This window comes from Oncorhynchus keta, chromosome 2, assembly GCF_023373465.1.
Source record: "Oncorhynchus keta strain PuntledgeMale-10-30-2019 chromosome 2, Oket_V2, whole genome shotgun sequence".
Taxonomy (NCBI): Eukaryota; Metazoa; Chordata; class Actinopteri; order Salmoniformes; family Salmonidae; genus Oncorhynchus; species Oncorhynchus keta.
Genome location: NC_068422.1, coordinates 65099937 through 65122615, shown reverse-complemented (window position 1 = coordinate 65122615; position 22679 = coordinate 65099937). Strand labels below are relative to the sequence as shown.

Below are 22679 nucleotides of genomic sequence, written 5' to 3'. Positions count from 1 at the left end.
TCAGGACTGTCATGACATTATTTTATCCGATACGTACTTTACTCTAAATTGTTATTTTATTTAACTAAGCAAGTCAGTTAAGAACAAATTCTTATTTACAATGACGGCCTACGCTGGGCCAAATGTGCGCCGCCCTATGGGACTCCCAATCACGGCTGGTTGTAATACAGCCTGGATTCGAACCAGGGTGTCTGTAGTGACGCCTCAAGCACTGAGATGCAGTGCCTTAGACTGCTGCACCACTCAGGAGCCCTGAAAAGGTTGGATCGAAACCTGGTTAGTATCAGTAATGAAAAAAAAGCTGAAGTTTAACTTTCAAAATTCAGTCCAACCTTCAGACTGATCAAATATTCAACATGCCTCAGTACATCATTATGATAAAAAGCAGTGTACAGAATAACAATAGTATTCATCTTATGCTCACAATTCATGCATATAACAACTGAATAATCAATTTACCATGGCCTGAATGTTGCTGTGAGTGTGGAGAACCCCTTTGGGCCTGCCTGTGGTGCCGCTGGTGTAGATGATCATGGCAGGACGCTGGGCCCAGTCTGTGATGCCAGGCTCAGGTTGGTTCTCTGGGGCTTCCAGCAGGGAGCTGAGGCTGGAGGTGGGGGGCAGCTGCAGGTAGGGCAGTCCCAGTCTGTGGGCGAGGGGCTCCATGGTGTCTGCGTACGGCTGCCCAGCCACCAGCAGGGAGCTCTGGGAGTCAGAGATGATGTACTCCAGCTCAGACGGAGGGTGCTCCCTGTAGAGAGGCACGGCCGTGCCGCCACACATCCAGGATGCCCACTGGGCTACCGTGTACGAGGCATCGTTGGCGCACAGGAAGGAGATGCGCTTCCCCTGCAGGTCCCCAGAGGGACAGTCCAGAGCTGCCTTGATACGCCCAGCCAGGCCCCTACTACTGCCGTACAAGTCCCTGTAGCTGTGGCTCCCACTGTCGTCCACTATGGCCAGCTTGTCCCTGTACACTTGGGCTCTGGAAAACACAGGGGCACTGTCCCCTGCTGCAGCCTGCCTTGCTCTTGTGGAGGTGTATGCTCTCCTCAGGACCTGTCTCAGCAGCCATCTCCCTGGCCCTGCCTCACACTGCAAGCAGCCAGAGGCCAAAGCAGAGCGCCACAGAGGGACTGAGTGACGTACTGCCCCTGGCAACATGATGGGACACTATGCTGCTCAAAGCTACCAATGTAATCCTCATAAAAAGTCCATCCTCATGATGTCAAGCCACACAATGGTCACATTGGAATACCTGTTCATTTTGAGAGATTCATAATTAACATAGGCTAAGTGAAATTGTTTTCATAAGAATAGACGCCATCCCTGCTATAGTGATAAGACTGTATTTCTGACAGGCTTGCAGTTAGCCTTTATCCACAGTGACACCTCTATGAATACTGTGCAGGCTAGACTGCTGGCAAATATCTTGCTATGCCAAGCTGTTTATTTTGAAAGGACAAATCCTTCAGGGACAGGCAGTGGCACAGAATAATAATCCATTTGTGGTGTGAGCACACTGTTGGTTTTTGCTTTAATCACTTTGGTATACAGTTTAGCTTTTACAGATACAGTGACGTAACTCTGACTTGAACTTTGGACATGGGAGTAATGGTGCAGCTAACTGGCTAGCTAACGTAACACCACTCAATGAATATGCTCATAAATAGCAGCTAGCTTAGCTAGCTAGAACATGCTGGTGAAGACTGTGATTTTAGCGAGAAAACCCGACTGTGTTTTACATTCTAACATGCGATGTTAGTGTGTTTAAACGACATCCATTTTCTCAAAGAGTGCAATGTTGGCTAACCTGGTAATTCAAACCTACTGCTAATGTAAATATTCACCTTACCCAAACATCGGTTATTCTTGTGACGGTGCGTCACAATAAAACTCCGAATGGAAACTGGAGCTAGATTTTAGGGTTCTGGTTGTGAAACACGGACCAAAGCAATCTGAGACTGAAAATCCAGGTTTTGTTAAATTTGCAGGATATATAAACAATAGTACAAACAAGTCCTTTTCATTCTGCAATGCTTGACTACTTTAAAACACAGATGTATCTGTGCTTTATTATGATGTTAGGCTACACTGTCCAGGAAAAGGTGTGGAGTTGGAGGAGATGCTACTCCACTTTAACACAAAAGAGCCAATAACCTTGTTGTACATTTAATTGAGTTATGTTTATGCAATTTGGTCATTCTATTTTTTTTGGGGGGGGGGGGGATTTGTTTTCCTGGATCAAGAGTGGTGAGGAATCAAGTGGTAGAAGACTTCACTTACCTCTTAAAATAACCTCTATGACTATTGGTAACCCATTCATTAATGTAAACTATGTAAAATCTCAATGTTTGGAGTTTGCAAACTTGAATCTCTTTCCACCTCCTCTTGCCTCAACCTGGTGGCATCTGTTGTTGAGAATCTCACTAAGACTTCTGTTGTGAACACGTGTCAATTCAAACTGAGACATTGGCCATGAGGGAGATGGAAGAGGAGAGAAAGTGGGATATGCACCACACAGAGTTGTTTTGGCATTAGATCACTCTATGCCAGTTCTCCAGTGTGCCAACTAGCTTGGCATCATCTCACAGAGCCGGGCACATTCAGCCACCAGCTGGCAGTCGCGGGCCTCAGATAAGAATTGTTCAGACATGGCACTCATTCAAAAAGTTTTCACTTCCCTGAACCCCTACATTGCAAACGAGGATGGCATGTTCCTATGAAACTGGAGGCTTTGTCTCAGAAAAACTCCCCTCCAGTTTCAGAAGTAGTATCGTCAAAGGGAGAGCCATTCCATTCACAGAGGAAACGCCAGTCGAGAAGATGCCACCAGCAGCTATATCATCTTCATAGAGCATCCCTTTATCACAATATTGGCTCAGTAATTGACACCGCTATACAGATACAACATAACCTGTCGAATGTGGATACATATTTTTGTTTTCTACGTTTGTACTTTGGTCACAAATACCATGTTTGTTTGGATTAAAACGGCTTATTTGCGAATGTCGGGGTCAGCCATGTTGCTGACACATACCATAAGGCAGATCTGGAATTCCAGCCACTCAGCACTACACATGGAGCTGCTCTGGAGAGACACACTGGGATGGACACAATGGGGGGCATGGCGACCTGGCGAACAGACGCTTGGCACTCCGCTCTCCTCTCAGGATGCCAGCCAGCGCCTGCCGTTTTGACGGAGCTCCGGAGCGGGCGTGCAACTTGGCCGGCAGCGGGCGCCAACTCCCCTTTCGGTTGGCACAGGACTGGCACAAGACTTCAGACAGGAGAGAGTGTGTGAGAGTGAGAGAGGACCCCCTCATATCTGAGGGAAGGAGAGGAGCGAGCTGGGAGAAGAAACCGTCGGGAGTGCCAGAACATGTGTCAGGTTGGCACCATGTGAGAATGATCTTGGCAAGCGCCTCTACTCTCCCCCTCTTGCCCCACTTGGAACACATGGTACGTCGGCAGCGGCATCTGGCCGCGTTGACTCTCAGCAGCTGCGCTTTGTCTTCGCCAGTTGGGACGCTTGGCACTGCCACTTCATCAACTACCTGTGGATCCTCCCGGGCGTGGAGGGGGCGATGAATTATTCTGAGCTGCAGCTGCAAGCTTGACTTCCATCCAAGAGATGCAGCACTGTAAACATCTGACTATCTCACACCACCCACAAACTAACCACCACGGCCGGGACCACTGCGTTTGGGCTGTGCCCAAGCTTACTGGGATACGTCTCCTTGGGCGATGGTTTATTCTCAGCGAAAGACAGAGATACTGTTTTTTTTCTTGTTGGGAGAAGTTGTTGATGCTTTCAAAAGCCAGCTGAGGATTTTGCTGTACAAAGCGACAAAAATGCATTCAATCTTTTGCTAAGGAATGATTACGATTGAATGGATGACCTTTCCACTCTCTTTTGAGTCTTTTCAAAATAATCGATGCGGCGGCACCGAGGTAATTTGTTAGAAAAGCTCTTAGAAATATTTTCAACTCAGAGGAAATAAATAACAGAACAAGAGACACTCTCCTTGGTTAACACAGTGTTTATCTTCTTACAACGCTGTCTGGAGAGGAATTGTATCACATGCTTTGCTATGACTGGATAGCTGTGCTCCATACACTCTTTGGGACTAGACTGGGACCTCACTGATGCCTAATGCTCCCCATCTGTGCAAAAACATGTTTGGTTTATGCTGAACCGTTAATTAAAATATCTACTATGAAAGGCCCACATGCTAGCTTTCTGGGGCAATTCCCTGAGCTTTACTACTGTACCCCTTTCCAAACGTCAGCAGCTCCATCTCCTTCGGTGTTTACAGAGTCCTCACACCAGTTGTAAGGGATATACAGTGTCTCTTCTCAGGATAACTCTGTCATGTTCTTTCAAAGTAACATGAAAAGAAACCTCTCAAGTCTCGATTGAAGTGTAAAAAACTTTTTTTTTTGTGCATTAACCACATATGTGATTCCTGACATCAGGGAGAAAATTTTGACAAAAACACATCTTCTATTATATTTAAGTGATCCAGACATCCAGAGGACTTTGGAGCCTGGGGGTTCACCCCTAGCAAGCTACGTGACCTAATTTGGATTTCAAGTGCTTGTTTCGTTCTGGATGGGGTTTTTTATACAGCGAATAATACTTTGTAGGCAAATAGATCATTTCTGTGAAGATTCAAAGGACGTTATTTTTCGTGTTCTGCTGATAGTGACCCACTGGGAGTTTGGCTCCATCTGTGTCGCTCTGACCCAGTTTAGCCCTCGGCCACGTCCAACTGTTCCGCATCCCAAACATGTGTGCTGTGGTGGGGGGATAAGCAATTATCACCACTCGGGACTCTGAAACACACACTGCAGATATGACACTGGACCCATCTCCTGTCTGCCCATCTTCCCACAGCATATGTCATCAATGCTGGCCCCCAAGAATCCCACTCATTCTGGAGATGGATTTGGAAAAACCCTCCTGCTTCTGAGGGGTATTCCTTTGTGTGGCAACTGCTAAAATTAGGTTATGGGGGGCGTGTGGTGGGGGTGTATATGTCTCTCTCTTTATCTTTGTTTGCACTGTATGTGTTTGTATGTTTATGTGTGTGTGATGTTTTGCCAATCTAGTATCGGCTATAATGTGTGCATTGTCATTGGCCCAGCTGCTCAGTGCCTGACCTCTGACACCCCCGTCTCCCCACCCTCCAGTACTGACCTGGCCAACAAACAACCATGGGGTTGGCAGACAAGCCATGCAGCTCACTAGCCAGGGCAGAGACTTTAAAAATGCCCTTTGTTGGCAGACAGGCATGCAGACAGTATCATTGCACAGGGCTGAGGCCCACTGGGGACCTTGGTGTGTGAGGCACATATGGAGCACCAGGCTGGTGATGAGCTGCTGATGTGAGCTGCTGATGTGAGCTACTGATGGCCTTGGAGAGCTGCTCCGTCTGCATGGGGGATTAATGGCTCTGTAGCCTACTACCTACTTACTGTATATGAGCTTGGACTCATTCAAAGTGACCAAACTCAGGCCAGGCCAGGGCTGAGATGATGGCCTTGTGGCAGGTGGGAGCTGCTTCCTCCAGGTCACACAGTGACAGTATGTTGACTGTACAGTTAGTTCACCAGGTAGAAACAGTAAGAAGTCTGATGAATAGGAGTGTGATAACTGGTGAAGGTTCCTCCAGCAGGTATCCTCAACCAATCAGACACCGAGGGGCTTGCTCCACTGGCTTTATTATAAACTTCATAGAGCAATGGACCGGCTGATGGTTCCCCACTAATGACTTATAGATTCCCTTCTTTCCCTTTCAACATCCTTCCAAGGAAATGGAAACAATGGAGCAGGACCGACAATCAGGACTTTTCCTAAATGTACTCCCAGACTAACTCTAACTTTCAGAGATATATGTCGTTTAGCAGACGCTTTTAGAGTTGAGGCATCAACGCAAGCCACCACACAAAATGTCCTGCTGTGTTTGGGGTTTGCACTTGGAAACGTTATATTACATCCAGATGTCAACTTTGATTCTTTAATTTAATCCATATACGTCCTCTTTCACAATGTGTTCCTAATTTAAGGAAAATTGCCAAATGCCTTCCTAAATTCAAATGGAGGGATTGTGTTTATTATGTCTAAGGCATTGCATGTGTTTGCAATACATGACGTTTACGGTTTATGTGGACATGAGAGAAATAAATCACCTGAAACATACATCTCCCTCTTTTAACACGGAGCACTGTTTTTATTTCCCCTATCCTATTTCTCTGCACAAAGCTTGACATCCGTCTGTCTTCCTCTTCACTCTTCTCTCATTACATTACCCACCTCCTCCCCTCTCTCTCTCCCCCTCTATCTGAGACTGGCACTCTGCTTGGGTGGTGTGTTCACAGAGAGACAGTGCCATATGCTGTCTAGTCTCCCAGGGAGAATGTAACAGTACCAGCTCTGCTGTAGTGCTGTGGCTGGGGCTGGGGCTGGGGCTGTGGCTGGGGCTGGGGCTGTGGCTGGGGCTGTGGCTGTGGCTGGGGCTGGGGCTGTGGCTGTGGCTGGGGCTGGGGCTGGGGCTGGGGCTGGGGCTGGGGCTGTGGCTGGGGCTGTGGCTGGGGCTGGGGCTGTGGCTGGGGCTGGGGCTGGGGCTGGGGCTGGGGATGGAGCTGGGGCTGGGGCTGGAGCTGGAGCTGGAGCTGGGGCTGGGGCTGGGGCTGGGGCTGGAGCTGGAGCTGGGGCTGGAGCTGGGGCTGAGGCTGGGGCTGGGGCTGGGGCTGGAGCTGGGGCTGAGGCTGGGGCTGGAGCTGGGGCTGGGGCTAGAGCTGGGGCTGGGACTGGGGCTGGGGCTGGAGCTGGTGCTGGGGCTGGAGCTGGGGCTGGGGCTGGAGCTGGGGCTGAGGCTGGGGCTGGGGCTGGGGCTGGGGCTGGGGCTGGAGCTGGGGCTGGGGCTGGGGCTGGGGCTGGGGCTGGGGCTGGGGCTGGGGCTGGGGCTGGGGCTGGGGCTGGGGCTGGGGCTGGGGCTGGGGCTGGGGCTGGGGCTGGGGCTGGGGCTGGGGATGGGGATGGGGCTGGGGATGGGGCTGGGGCTCATACATGCTTAACAAGGAATCAAGCATTATAACTTTTTACTGTTTAGTGTTAACCCAAGGGTATATTTGTTAGGGGAATAGTCTTATCAATATCCAGGATTTCTTGGTAATGATCTGACATAATCAGTCAGACATATTTAACTTGTCCCGCCATCCAGAAACGTCACACACCGTATCTACAGAGCCTCTCTCTGATCCCACAGTGGATCTTCATCATTGTCCTCTAGTTTTGTGTCCTCACACAGACTCCTCTGTGTAGCTGTGCACTGTGACTGCACCCTCAGCTGTTATTGTCTTCATTCTGTGAGCTGCCAGCTCCTGACAGACCTGTCCCATTTTTCAACAAGGGAGCCTCAGAAAGCCCTCTATACTAGTGAACACTTCACGCCTGTCGTAAACAACCAGAGAGCTGTTGGGATTGATTCTTGATAGTCGACCTTGTAGCGAGTGGACCTGTCAATGCCTCCCCACAGCTGCAAATATGAAGTCTTCAAAAATTCATCACAGGCAGTGATGTGAAATGTGAAAATCTTTTGTTCAGAGGCACCATATCTCAAGTCTTAAAGAGGCTCTGAACTTTTTTTTCCCTCTGTGTACTTTGAGTGGTGGTAGTGGTGGAGAAGGAGGGTGTGTAGGTAGAGGATGTGAGTGTGTGTGTGTTGAGGGGGATGCGTGTTCAGAATTCATCTTGTCTGTGTATTCATTACCACTTTGCATTTCAAGCAGAGGGGTTCAGTGCTCCACTAAATCGCAGGAAGGATTGTTAGGCACGCGTGTTATTAATTTTTTCAAGTCCCGTGGCGTCTGTATGAATCTTAATGCTGCTGACTGGGCTGGTGCGCTATCGACTTTCTTTAAAATATGAGGAAGCTTGCTGGAAGCGCCCAGGGTCATTAGCTGGAGAGTGGGTGCAAATCCCTCTCTGAGGCAGTATGGCTTCACCGTGTTAAATGTGCTCTTAAAATATTCATTATCATACTCGTGCGCACACACACACACACACACACACACACACACACACACACACACACACACACACACACACACACACACACACACACACACACACACACACACACACACACACACACACACACACACACACACACACACTGCACTGGGGAGAAAGGAGGCGGTGAAAATCAATATTAAAATGTATTCCTGTTTTCACGTCTGGTTAATTAGCTGTAGTTCTTAAGCCATGAAGTTTGTGAACAGATTAAGAGTATCTATTTCAGTGACAAGATAACATATTGCATCAGAGCCGACCCTGTTGAATTAGATAGCAGTAGTTGTGTTGATCAAAACAGATGATAATTATATTTTCTTATTTCACGTCTTTTTTTAAAGTCTCTTCAGATAATAGGTAAAAACAAATTGTTTTCAACAGAATTATGCGTACACAGACACATTAGTGAGACTTCTAATACACTCATGTTTGCTTTTATCTGTTTGTGTAATTTGTAATGTACTGTAAAACTGCATGAAGTAGTCACAGATTGAGTATTAACAGAAAGCTGAGCACACGTTGCTTAAGTAACTGTCTGTGACAAGCATACCTTATTATGTGTCCCTAGGATATGCCATCACAAACTTAACCGAAAGGTATGTCATTCTAAAGAGGTGGAGACTGTTGTGTTGTCAGGTGAATTATCCTCTACTGCTGATATGCAGCATGCTCCCAAACTGTGCTGTAAATAATAACAATGAGGCTTTTACCATATGATCCGTTGTTGTTGCGGGTTCTTCAGCTGTCCCCATAGGAGAACACTTTTGGGTTCCAGGTAGAACCCTCTGTGGAAAGGGTTCCAGCTGGAACCAAAAAAGGTTCTAGCTGGAACCAAAAAGGGTTCTTCAAAGGGTTCTTCTATGGGGACAGCTGAAGAACCCTTTTAGGTTCCAAATGGCACCTTTTTTTTCTAAGAGTAGGTACAATAAATCCTTTGGTGATGGCCGATCTTATTACATATTAATTAACCTTATGATGCGACACAACAGTTGGATGGATATGGATATCTCTTAAAACTGTCTAACCCTGGTTCAGTTATTTATTTATAGTCTCTAAAAGTACTGTGATGGCAAACAACAAGAAAACCCTTCGCTTTTCATGTGACATGCTTGTGTGTTAGCCACACGTTGTTACATTGCACGCACGCACGCACGCACACTCACAAACAAACAAAAACACACACACACAGAGAGAAATATGCTCCTATGAATATTAACATGACATTCTTAGGCATGTTTTCCTCTCTATTTGCTATCTGTCTGGTTTTGTTAAAGGGCCAACATTCCAAAGTATCCCTTTTATCTACTTTCTCAAAGTCAGATAAACGCATGGATACCATTTTTATGTCTCTGCATCCAGTATGAAGGAAGTTAGAGGTAGTTTAGCGAGCCAATGCTAACGAGCGTCAGCGCAATGACGAAGTCTATCGTATCTACTAGCATGCTAGCAGTTACCATATACTTCCAGTCATTGTGCTAATGCTAGTTAGCAATCACGCTAACGCTAGTTAGCAACTTCCTTCAAAAGGCACTCAGAGACATAAAAATGGTATCCACAACCACAAGTTCATCTGACTCTGGGGAAGTAGATAAAGGGCTTCATTGCCAAAATCCTGAAATATCCCTTTTAAGACATTTGTGGTGGTGAGATGCTTGAAAGGGCCTAATGAATTGGCCATTAATGGATCTTTGATGGGCTGGGTTAATGAGGTCATTGGTTTCATCTCACCACCCTACAGGCAACAGGGTCCCATGGTAACGGCCTGGTCACAGCACCGTGACATGTAGCAGCAACTGAGGGATCAGGGGTCATAGATTCAGTCCTACTGATGAGGAAAGGGTTCCAGCAGTGACTAACAGGCAAGGAGAGCTAATAGGTTCCCATATAGAGGTACATAATGACATTGCAATTCAACAGTGTAGCATGTATAATGTACTATTGTGTGTGAGTGCACATGACCATTTCTGTGAGTTTGTAATCAATCAATCAATCTGTGTGTGTGTGTGTGTGTGTGTGTGTGTGTGTGTGTGTGTGTGTGTGTGTGTGTGTGTGTGTGTGTGTGTGTGTGTGTGTGTGTGTGTGTGTGTGTGTGTGTGTGTGTGTGTGTGTGTGTGTGTGTGTGTGTGTGTTATTGTATATATGCATGTGTGCTTTTCCCTTAGTGGATTTGTGTTTGAGGAAGGTACTACCACATGGTTCCTCTTTAAGAAGATTGGATCCAGCCCACTGCCTGGCTTTCATTATGGAATCACCGCTCTGTACTTCCTGCATCCAACCCACAGACTGACTAACTAGCCGTTGGGGACTTTCACTTCCAGCCACAGGTCAACCGTTGGACCCAGAGATGGACCGGCCACAGCCTGAACAACAATGCTCTTTTCTGGGATACAAACTTGGGGTGTAAGGCATGATGCTCCAGTCGTGCCCTCTCTCATTAAAGATCCTCATTGAGGATATAGAATGTCAAACACAACAAAAGAGAGGGTGCCATTTCCATTTTTCGATCTAACTATTCATTTTAAGTATTCATGAGATGAGTCATTTTTTCTAGGAACTAGACATGTGCAGCGTGTGCTATTTATATCGTAATCATTTGAGAGGAGGGAAGTTATGGACCCATCAGTGGGCTGAACATGTGTGAGACAGGTGCTTCGATGGAGATCTGCCCAAAACTATCTCGTTGCTACAGAAAGGACGTCTGCCTAATTGAGCTCTGTTTGTGTGGCATGGCGCTGAACAATGGCTCATGGCTCGCAGATGCAAAGCCCACAGAACAATACCAGCAGGAGAACAATGGAGGGTTACTGCAGAGAGCAGAGATGACAGGAGCAGAGGAAACGATACAAGAATTAAATATGAAATGGCATTTCTAGTTTTTCACGACTGGCTTATCTCCAGTGATGGCCTGAAAACGGAAATCGACTAACAAAATTAAAAGCGAGAGTTTTGTCTGCACACCTCCCTGCAGCAATATCTGAGATACTGGTATTCTGAGTTGATGTACCTGTCTGGCTCAAGGGGGAAAGTAGTGCCCTAGTTCTATACTGTAATCACAGACTATGGAGGAAACATGTTCTGATTCATTTCACGAAAAAGAAAAAGAATGCAACTTTGGTATGCTCCCATGGTGACTGTAACAGATGCCCAAGTCTACGTTTGATCCGAGTTGGATCTTCGTCAGGTCATATGCCACTGTAAAACAAACCTACTTAAATAACCTCTAGAGGCATGCACATCCAGTCATTTGAATACATATAGTACATTAACGTAACAATGCATTTTACACAGTAGACATATACGGGAAAAACATGAATACATGTTGGTTTGTATATCCATGTCAAGTAATATAGGTGTTCAATAGACTAAAAACAGGTGAGACAAATGTGTCAATCATTTTGTATACCGTGTTTATATAGGGAAAATGGAAACCCTGTGAGCGGTTTTGACTAGAAGGGATACAGCTTATGTCAGATTTGACTTTTCATAGCAGGTTAGGAGAACTTACGAAGCAGGTTAGGAGAATTAACGTAGCAGGCTAGGATATTTGGGTTAAGTTTAGGGTTAGCTAAAACGTCCCCAACATCTACCTTAGACGTCAAATTGACATAAGCTGTGTCTTATATAGCCATGAACCCTGTGAGTAGAACACATTTTATAGAAAAGGTTTTATATCTAGTTCCTCTTGGAAACAGTGTTGAGGGAATGTATCCCAAAGGACTCTTGTCTCCGCTAGAGGTTATTTAAGTAGGCGTGTTTCACAGTGGTGTATGACGAAGATCCAACTCGGATCGTGGTCTTTTTTGTGCGTCTGATTAAATCACCATGCCAGAGTTGTGGCCATTTCTTTTTTTCTTTGATACGTTCCTCTGTCCTGCACCTGTTAAGTTCCCAATTTTTCTCTTTTTTTCTGCTGTTTCATTTGACCCCATCTACAGTATAGGACAATGCGACCCTAGCTTTCTGAAGTGTTATCCCCATGGTGGAGTGGTGAACATGAGCACTTTGTTAGGACTCTACTCCCTGAGGCCAGCACTTACACCCCCCTCAAATTGTTTTATCTCGCTATGTATTGATCTAGGTGTATTTTTTATGTTAGTCGTTATGGCGAGTTGCGGTCAGGCAGGCTTGTGAAGGACTACTTACTTACTCCAGGGCACTGCAATAACAACTTTATCAATCCATTACTTTAGATGTGTACTGAAACTGTGGTCACTTGCCCCCTAATGATTATATATGGCTGTAGATTGAACTATTTAATTTGCAAGGCAGTTATGGGATCATGTAAACCCCAGATAGAGATGAATGTCTCTTCTAGTCATTATGTGTTACTTCCATACATTAACATGAAAATGGAGCATTAGGCTATGAGTCAATTAAAGACCATCCAAAACAGCCATGGTGCGGAAGTTGGTGAGTGGGTCTGTACGTGCGTGCCTGCCTGGCTGGCTGTACGTGCATACTTGCGTGCGTGCGTGTGTGTGTGTGTGTGTTCGTTCTCACACACAACAGGCTCAGAGCCTGGGAAAGAGGGAGCATGTTTGGTTTGGCCTCATGTCTTCTGTTCCGGGGGACTGTGAAATCTGAAATGAAACGCATCGCCATCGTGAAGCAATTCAGCCTTATAAGTCATCCTCTCTGGTAATTGTTTATTTATTGGAGCTTGTTCAAAAGCAATATTGTTGAGGGAGCCAGTGTGTGAGTGTGCTGGTGGGAGGTCACACTGTTTCAGATAGAAGGAGGGGGATAGAGAGCAGGGATAGAGAGAGAGGACGTGAGACTGAACTAGACAGGCAGACGGTCAGGGATGGAAGCAGGGGGAGATGGGGAGTGCTGGGCGATGGGGGTGGGCGGCTGGTAGTCTAGTGGTTAAGAGTGTTGGGCCAGTAAACGAAAGGTCACTGGTTCAAATTCCTGAGCCAACTAGGTGAAAAATGTGTCTGTGTACTTGAGCAAGGCACTTAACCCTACTGTCTCTTCTAAATGATGAAAATGTCAAATGTAAATGTATGGCCTGGTGCGGCTGAGAGGTCGGAGGTCAGCTGTGTGTGGTCAGACCAGACAGATGGTCTGAGAGGAGTTGACCAGAGATGGTGCAGGGCAGGTACATGCTAACTGGCAGATAAGGTCATGACCCCACTGACCCTTTGACCTCACTCTCTTTTATGCCTGGTCTGTCTTTTCATTCTTACCAGTGCTCACTGGGAGATATACAAAAACCCAATGTAGAGACTTGAACACCATGATTAATGAGTTGAAAGGGGTTGCGATCTGTTTTTCGATCAATATAGATTACTGCTGCCTTTTCATGTGCACCACACAAAGATCAAATGCAAATGTTAGAAGTTGTAATATATTAATATATGGTATTTGGCAATATCTCCACAATTGTATTTATTTATGATTTATTTGAATAGGGACAGATATCAACACATTGCCACACTAACAAAACGTCATCAGATACGTTGTCGCGCCACAGTGTGGCACATTTTCAACAGCCAGTGTCTGTACAGTATGTGGCTGTATAGTACAGTATGTACTGTTAGTGTGCCGTATTCTGACCCGTAACAGTAGAGTGACATGGTGTGAGGGGGACTGTGGCAGTCGGAGCTGGAGGGGGGAGTCATAGGAACCATGAGGTGGACCATCGCTGCTGAGGTATTCATCTGGTTAATGTAATCCCAGTCAGACTGCCCAGGCCCTGCCCAGCCAGGGGTATGGTCTATTTAAAAGCACCCCTGTCTCCCTCTGCCCTGACAGAACATGCTCCATATGCCATCTGTCAATCCCCTCCTCCTCACCTCCTCCTCACCTCCCCCTAGTCCCCACTCAGCCTGTGAAGCCCAGTAATGAGAGGATTAACCGTGTGTGTGCTGGAGGAGGAAGCAGCCCTGGTAACTGTAAAGCAGGTCATCGGTAGTCTTCTTAACAACAGATGGAGAGAAGACTGACAGAAAGAGAGAGGGAGAGAGAAAGACTGAGGCAGAGAGAGAGAGAGATATGGATTTGATCCTCTGTATCGGGGCTCCATTGTTCTCCCTTGCCTGGCGGGGGCAGCGTGTGTGTGTTGACAGGGCTGACTGACAGCTGCAGGGTTGGAGAGCAGGTGTGACGGCAGAGCAGATCAGGGGAGACAACGGGGCCCAATTTAGCCCTACACTTCTGGTGCTAACGAGGACGCGCCCACTGCTACCCGCCCTGCCCGCCACTATCATCTGTTTATGTGTGTCCAAACCTCTGGCTCCTGCCTGGGTTGCTACATGAGGACACACCCAGAGAACTGTCACTCACAGCAAGGAGAGGATGTCAATGACACAATGAATACATCAACTGAAAAATTGTGTTTTATACAGTGATCTGGCATAGTACTGTACACATCTGAGAGATGGACACTGTCTGGATGTCCAGAATTTGGACAAGGGAGTATTTTCCCATTGCATATTAAAATTAGAAACTGTGATTTCACCCATACAGTATGTGAGAATGAAGCATTGCTCTGACAACTAGCATGTTTGTAAAACATGGATGATTCTCAAAGGTTATTTTGGTTGTGCAAAGCATCCTTTCCACATCCCTTTGTTTCCACTTCCAAGAGAAAGATGTGTGAGACCAGGGAGCAATTTTCTTCCAAAACAGATTCAAGGCAACAGAGTGAGCAGATGCAGAGAAAACAATCTGTCCAAGTATTTCAAGTTGCCAATCAATGTTGAAAGTAATTGGCAATAAGTTTCCAAATTTGCTGCAGTAGGAATAGAAAACCACTTCCCTCCATGATCGTGGCTTTATCAATGAAGCGTGTCTCCTGAATATCTCACTTGAATAAGCAATTAAACAAGCCAACAGTGAACTAAAAGACCAGAATGCATATTGATGCGATAGATCAGCCAAAATGAATCAATGCCCTCTAATTATCTTGCAGTGTTAAAACCAATGCCGTCCATATTCATTGTGTCCTTCATAACATCCAAGGCCACGCATGTTAATTCGTTATTGTATCACGCAGCCGCAGCCTTTTGAGCATTAAACCATATTGTCCTTGGATCTGTGTTGGATGATGCTGTAGAAACCAGAGGAGACAGACAGACAGACAGACAGACAGACAGACAGACAGACAGACAGACAGACATAATGCCTGGCCCTGGGGCTGTGGTCCCATAGAATACAAACAGGACTCAGTGAGCAGGGGAGGTGTTACACTGTAAACGCCCGCGTGTTTGTCACTGTGTGAACGTAGAGTTAGGCCATGTGTTTTACCATACGGCATCCATTGTGCTTATTTATGTGTTGTAGTTGGCGGCATTTTGTGTGTTTTGCTTGAATTCATGCAATGTGTGTGTTTCTGGGTGGCTGTGTTTGGATGAATATTGGTGCGTAAGTGTACGTGTCCAGAGATAACACAGGGTGTGTGGGTGGGAGTAGGCAGTCTGTCAGAGAGGGTAGTGTAGTGAGTGGGCAGCAGATGTCAGACCTCTCAGCCCTCCCCGCCCAGGGATCACCTGTTGGGTCGGGGGCCATCTGGAGGCTGAGACCCATTACTCTGTGTGTGTGTGTGTGTGTGTGTGTGTGTGTGTGTGTGTGTGTGTGTGTGTGTGTGTGTGTGTGTGTGTGTGTGTGTGTGTGTGTGTGTGTGTGTGTGTGTGTGTGTGTGTGTGTGTGTGTGTGTGTGTGTGTGTGTGAAAAGGGGGTTGGAAGCGTTTTGCCCAGCAAGGCCACACCCCTATGATACACTCTACACTGACCTGCATGACACTGCAACTTCTCCAGACCTCCACATCCCTCTTTCTCTCTTCCGTCATTTTCCATCAACCCCAAACCGTCTCTCTTTTGTCTTTCCATCCAAAACATCTCCTATCTTCCGTTACATCTGGTTCTATCAGAAATATTCAGAGGCCCTGCTCCCTCAACGTGAGCAAGACAAAGGAGATGATCGTGGACTACAGGAAAAGGTGGGCCGAACAGGCCCCCATTAACATCGATGGGGCTGAAGTGGGGATGGTCGAGAGTTTCAAGTTCCTTGGTGTCCACATCACCAACGAACTATCATGGTGAAAACACACCAAGACAGTTGTGAAGAGGGCACGACAACACCTTTTCCCTCTCAGGAGACTGAAAAGATTTGGCATGGGTCCCCAGATCCTCAAAACGTTATACAGCTGCACCATCGAGAGCATCCTGACCGGTAGCATCACCGTCTGGTATGGCAACTGCTCGGCATCTGACCGCAAGGCACTCAGAGGGTGGTGCGTATGGAGTCATGCTCCCTGCCAACCAGGGCCTATATACTAGTCAGAGGAAAGCCCAAAAATTGTCAGAGACTCCAGTCACCCAAGTCATAGACTGCTTTCTCTGACAAGCAGTACTGGTGCGCCAAGTCTAGGACCAAAAAGCTCCTTAACAGATTCTACCCCCAAGCCATAAGACTGCTGAAGAATTCATAAATTTGACTTTTTCACCCCCACCTACATGTACAAATGACCTTGACTAACCTGTACATTGACTAGGTACCGGTACCCCTTGTATATAGCCTCGTTATTGTTATTTTATTGTGTTGCTTTTTATAATTTTTTACTTTAGTTTATTTTGGTAAATATTTTCTTAACTCTTTCTTGAACTGCACTGTTGGTTCAAGGCTTGTAAGTAAGAATTTCATGGCGCATGTGACAAATAAAGTTTGATTTGATTCGCACATACATGAACAATTCTCACTGCCTAATAGAAAAGATAAGACATAAAGATCAGACATAGCGTCAGATGCAGCTCTGCCACACCTTGAAGGGTGAGACAGAGTTGTGTATGACTGGTAGGGTTGCAATTCTACCGGTAATTTACCAAAATTACTGTAAGTCGCTCTGGATAAGAGCGTCTGCTAAATGACTTAAATGTAAATGTAAATGTAAACGTCAGTAATTTTGGAAATTAACAGAACATTTATGGCAATCTATTTTAACTTTGGCAATTTATACTTTAACTTTTTTTTAATTATTAATATATAGTATTTATTTATTTCTTTATATCTGTGTCCATATTGTCCATGATTTTCTAGTAGATAGACCATGTGGTTCAAGAGAAAATGGCCTAATTAATGAAAAAAGCATCTATTGAACAATAGCATTATTTTCATTTAATTCTGCAGCTATTCTAACTATTGACTTTTTTTCACAACTGCCACCAGTTTGACGCCTAAACCTTGACAAGAAATTCTTATTGACACAGTAAAAAAAATACGTTTGTAAAAAAATTAATACATAAAGAATATTTAATGCTGAAACCCTCATATTTAACACCAATGGTATTCACTAAGTTGATGGTTTATATTTAGGATCAGGTTTTACAGCTTTGTCATTCCATTTTTTATTTTTTAAATAATCTTATTCAATGATTTAATATATTTCACACGTGATACAGCCGCACAGAGGTCCAGAGATAATTACAGACACCTGTGATAGTCTGAAGTACCCAAAAGGGCCACTAGATGTCTGATAGATTACATAAAATCCCTGAAAGATACCAACATTCTGGTAGTTTACTAGTAATATACCCTCCCTTTGCAACCCTGATCACTGGTTCTTGTATCTCTGCTCTGCAGCAATGCTGCTTCTCCTCTCCTGCTCCAGCAGATGTGGATCCCCATGGTGACAGGAGAAAAAGACCAGAGAGCACTGCAGATGGATGAGTTACACGTCACAACGAGGAGGAGACAGAATGACAGAGTATGTGTTAGTGTTGTTGTGTGTGTGTGGTGTGCATGTGAATGTGCGCTTGTAAAAGCAGGTGTGAGAGCACACATACAGCGTGTGCATGACTCCATGTACACAAATGTAGATATCTGGGCCTGTATTTTGCTAATATATCAAATCAAATCAACTTGGTCACATACACATGGTTAGCAGATGTTATTGCGAGTGTAGCGAAATGCTTATGCTTCTAGATCCGGCAGTATTCTAACAGTTAATATCTAACAATTTCACAACAAAACCTAATACACACAATCTAGTAAAGGAATGGGATGAGAATATATAAGTATAAAATATATGGATGAGCAGCGACAGAGTGGCTAAGATGCAATAAACAGTAAAGAATAGATAGTGTAGTACACAGTATATACATATGAGATGAGTCATGTGAAATATGTAAACATTCTTAAAGGGGCATTTATTAATGTGGGCAATGACATCAAGTATGATATCAAGAGGCAGCCGCCTCTCTGTGTTAGTGGTGCCAGAGTGATAGACAGACAGACAAAGGCAGAGAGAAAGCTCTCAATTCAATATTTGTTCAATTTGCCATGTCTACTGAACAAAAATATAAACGCAACAATTTAAACAATTTTACCGAGTTACAGTTCATATAAGGAAATCGGTCAATTGAAATAAATTCATTAGGCCCTAATCTATGGATTTCACATGACTGGGCAGGGGCGCAGCCATGGGTGGGCCTGGGAGGGCATAGGCCCACCCACGTGGGAGCAAGGCCCACCCACTGGAGAGCCAGGCCCAGCCAATCAGAATGGGGTTTTTCCACACAAAAGGGCTTTATTACAGACAGAAATAGTTTCATCAGCTGTCCAGGTGGCTGGTCTCAGATGATCCCACAGGTGAAGAAGCTGGATCTGGAGGTCCTGGGCTGGCGTGGTTACACATGGAAATGCGGTTGTGAGGCCGGCTGGACGTACTGTCAAATTCTCTAAAATGACGTTAGTAGAGAAATTAACTTTCAAATTAACATTCAATTATCTGGCAACAGCTCTGGTGGACATTCCTGCAGTCAGCATGCCAATTGCACACTCCCTCAAAATTTGAGACATCTGTGGCTTTGTGTTGTGGGACAACCTTTTAGAGTGGCCTTTTATTGTCCCCAGCACAAAGAGCAACTGTGTAATGATCATGCATTTGAATTATCTTCTTAATATGCCAAACCTGTTAGATGGATGGATTATCTTGGCTCACTAACAGGGATGTAAACAAATGTGTGCACAACATTTGAGAGAAATAAGCTTGTTGTGCATATGGAACATTTCTGGGACATATGGAACATTTCTGAAATCTTTTATTTCAGCTCTAGAAACCGACACTTTACATGTGGTGTTTTATATTTCTCTTCAGTATGGTAGGTCTCAACACCTGAATGCAGCACTAGTGTCGATGTGAGAGAAATGGAAAACGTTAGAGCATTGGTCGTCATGGAAACCACATTGTAGTAACTCCGCCGTATAGCTGCTGGGAGAGGAGAACTATGAGATGTTGAGGGTGAGCCCATAGAAGGTCATGGACTTGCAGTATAATGTACAGCCCTGAAGGTGGCGTTGTATTGTATGACAGGTACTACACATTACCAGGCAGATTATTCTGTCATATTTAGTCACTACACATAAACCGACAAATACACCTTCCTATTCTCTACCCGTTTCCTCTTTCTGTACACAGCATGTGAGGTTAGCGTAATGGTTGTAAACCATATGGTTTGAAAACGCAACAATACCATAGATTATCATCATCACTTGCGAGCCAGCGTGAGTGGCACAGAAATTAGACAGGCATGTCGTTATGTGAGTTTTATCTGAGCACACAGTCAAATGGAGAGTGAAGGGGCATCATTCTCACTGGGGCTTAATGTGTTTGGACTCACAGGGCTAAGAGTAATGACAGCTTCGCCAGACAACAGAATCCTCCTGCCGTGCCACGCCTGCTAAAACAGCCCCGTCACATCGTATCCTCGCAGCACCCAGGGCAAATAGACACTACTCTGTCAGAGGAGGAATTCATACCCACAAAGCACTGCTGCCAGACCCCCTCTCTTCCAGTCTACCCCCAGCGCGCACAATCATCTTTAGGTGTCACCATGTCCACACACCCACTCAGGACCAGAGATGGTGCGGTGTGGGCAGACGGGGCGCTTGGGGAGGTAGGGGTGTGCAGAAGCCTGTCTATTTCGAGGTCATGTTTGATAAGCCCTTCTATGATGTGATGAGATGAAGTGACAGTTTGTCAAAAGCGGGTCACGGGGCAGAGGGTGTAAGCAGCCTAGCATGGTCGTCTATAGACAGACATAATTAGGGAATTCATTATCATATCAGTTAATTACTGGACGACTGGGTGTTTTCTCTCAGGAAAGATCCCTTCTGGACACCAGCTCAAAATAGGGATTTCTGATGCATACAATTTTTGTTCCTTTTTCTCTCCAGTTCCCTTATTGTAATCGTTGTGATGGTAAAACAATGGCTTTTCTCTTATTCTAGCTGCAGGCGCCATCTGGGAGCGAGACGAGCATCACAGGAGCTAATCCATATGGTCGGGGCATCATGACTTTGCTCATCTCATCTCCCGTCAACATCTCTTCTGCTCACGTCCTCTCTCAAATGATCCACGTACACGTTACTAACAGAAAGACAAAAACATGCTTGTGTTTATGTATTTTTGCACGTCAGTGGCTCTTAGGTTAAAATGTTAAACACGTGTCTTCAATCTGTTTTTTTTTTATGTGGAGTGGAGGGATGATATATGTTTGGTAATGTATTGGGGCGTTTCAAGAAAGATTTGTTTAAGATTTTTGTTGCCGTTTTCCATACTCTTAAAATGTACGTTTCCTCATTAATCAGGTGCTATAGATTAAGACCCGTCATACTATCTGATTATAATACATCTATTACAATACATACAATGGTTTGCCACCTCAATATCATCCCCAGTCGTTGTTCAGTGTCGGGAGCTGGGGGCTTTTTTTTATCGACCCATCTGCTGTCTCGCACCTTCTAATCTGCCCCCCCCCCGGAACCCAACGACATGGTACTCCTCATCCTGTCCCCATCCTACCCACCCATCACCCAGTACATAATATATTCCCCCTGTAACCAAATACTACAGCTCACATTGAATTAAGCCACGTTGCATATGCTTATAACACACACAGTGACGTTTACAGACCTGTCATCTGGAATGTACTGTAGGCTAGATGTAAGATAAGTGTATTTATATACGTTTAGAAATAAAGAGTGTCAATGTTAAATCAGGATAAAAACCCTGTGTGTTTACTAATTATTACAAATTCTTGTTCTACTGAAAATAAACACTTATTCGTCCAAAATACTTTTTTTAATTGTCATCTGTTTTGTTGATCAGCTTTCTGGAAAACATTCTCTGTCCAGTGGTACTTTTCAGTGTGCAGATTACTGAGGTGAGAGAATAGCCTTTAGTTCTCTGTTATTTGTAACGGCACAAAGCCACTATGTCATACACTTTATGAAGAAAAGAGTCTGATGAATACGTTTTCCCTCTTTGTGATGTATCAAGGCTAGGCCTATTCTGATGTGGAGGAGGTCAGGTGGCAGAGAGAGAGAGAGAGAGAGAGAGAGAGAGAGAGAGAGAGAGAGAGAGAGAGGAGAGAGAGGAGAGAGAGAGAGAGGGAGAGAGAGAGAGAGAGAGAGAGAGAGAGAGAGAGAGAGAGAGAGAGAGAGAGGGGGGGAGGGAGAGAGAGAGAGAGCAAAGAAAGGAAATCGAGAGGCTGTCCTATGATGAAACTCAACCTTGACTGTGTAAATCAGACCTCAAAACAACCGATGCCCTCTTCCTATCGCGTGTGTGTGTGTGTCCACGGGCCAGCCGGGAGAGGGTCCTAATCCTTGTAATTCCACAGAGTGAGAGGCAGAGGGTATGAGCTGTTGAACAAGATAAAGAGGAGAGAGGGAATGGAGGAGAAGAGCGGAGAAGGAGAGCGGAGATTAGGGGAGGAAGGTGTGATAAGGAGATTCCGAGTAGATGCAGAAGCATGGAGAAATAAGAAAGTAGAAAGGGGACGCAAGGACAGCAAGTGAATAAGAAAATCAGATTGCTTGTGGGAGATAGAGAGAGGGGAAGAGGACAAAGCTGAAGGCTGTGTGAGATAGGCTGGTTATCCCCCCATCTCCATCTCTCCTAATCTCACTCCTCCTCCTCCATACAGTATCTCTCTCTCCATCTCTCCATCTTGCCAAATAGTCAGAAGATTCACAGCCAGTGTGGTTGTGGTTTAATTGGCTTTCAGTAATAATTAAAACAAGGCCTTGACGTGCAGCTCCTACATTGTCTTCCATTAATTTCAGATTGCTCTTGTCATTTGCACATTACCCCATGCAAGAACAAATGAAAGTGTTTCATTCCCCCCCCCCCTTCATATTCAGCGTCATCCTCCCCAGCTCTCTCTGATTAGACTGCTATTTACCAGACCGCCATCCCACAATTCTACAGCACATAAAGCAGGCGCATATTAGGACCCAGGGGATGCTGGGAATAAGGAAAACAAAGGACTCTGGGATGTCCAGGGCAGTTAATGATACTTTCATGAGGAAATCAAAATAGCTCTTTAAATCTGGCTGCTATTTACCCTGGCAGCAGATCCTGTTGGCTGGTTGCTGATGGAACAGAACAGAGCAGTCCTGTACCGTATGGACAGACTAGTGTTCAGTAGGCCAAGAGGGACTTTGATTGTTTACAGGATCAGCTGAACAAAAGAGAGGGGAATCATTCCCTTCTAGCCTCAGGGTGTTTGGAGGACCTTGGCCTCCTCCCTCCTCCTCCCCCTCCTCCTCCCCCTCCTCTCCTTTGCCAGGGACAGTTTCAGGAGAGGCTGT

General features: G+C 45.4%; 1 protein-coding gene across 2 annotated transcripts in view; it reads right to left on the bottom strand.

Annotated features, from left to right (window-relative positions):
• LOC118393776 (malonate--CoA ligase ACSF3, mitochondrial) overlaps positions 1–1982 on the bottom strand; it is a 52942-nt gene extending 50960 nt beyond the window's left edge. The window contains exons 1-2 of one of the 2 annotated variants that reach the window (XM_035786828.1): positions 1856–1982; positions 460–1258 (exon numbers count right to left, since the gene is read on the bottom strand). In XM_035786828.1, the coding sequence (XP_035642721.1) occupies positions 460–1164 (705 nt within the window). In that variant the 5' untranslated portion in view covers positions 1165–1258; positions 1856–1982. Of the gene's footprint in view, positions 1–459; positions 1259–1850 lie in introns of both variants that reach the window. The other variant, XM_035786829.1, reaches the window with a different exon arrangement.
• Between the last annotated feature and the right edge of the window lie 20697 nt (positions 1983–22679).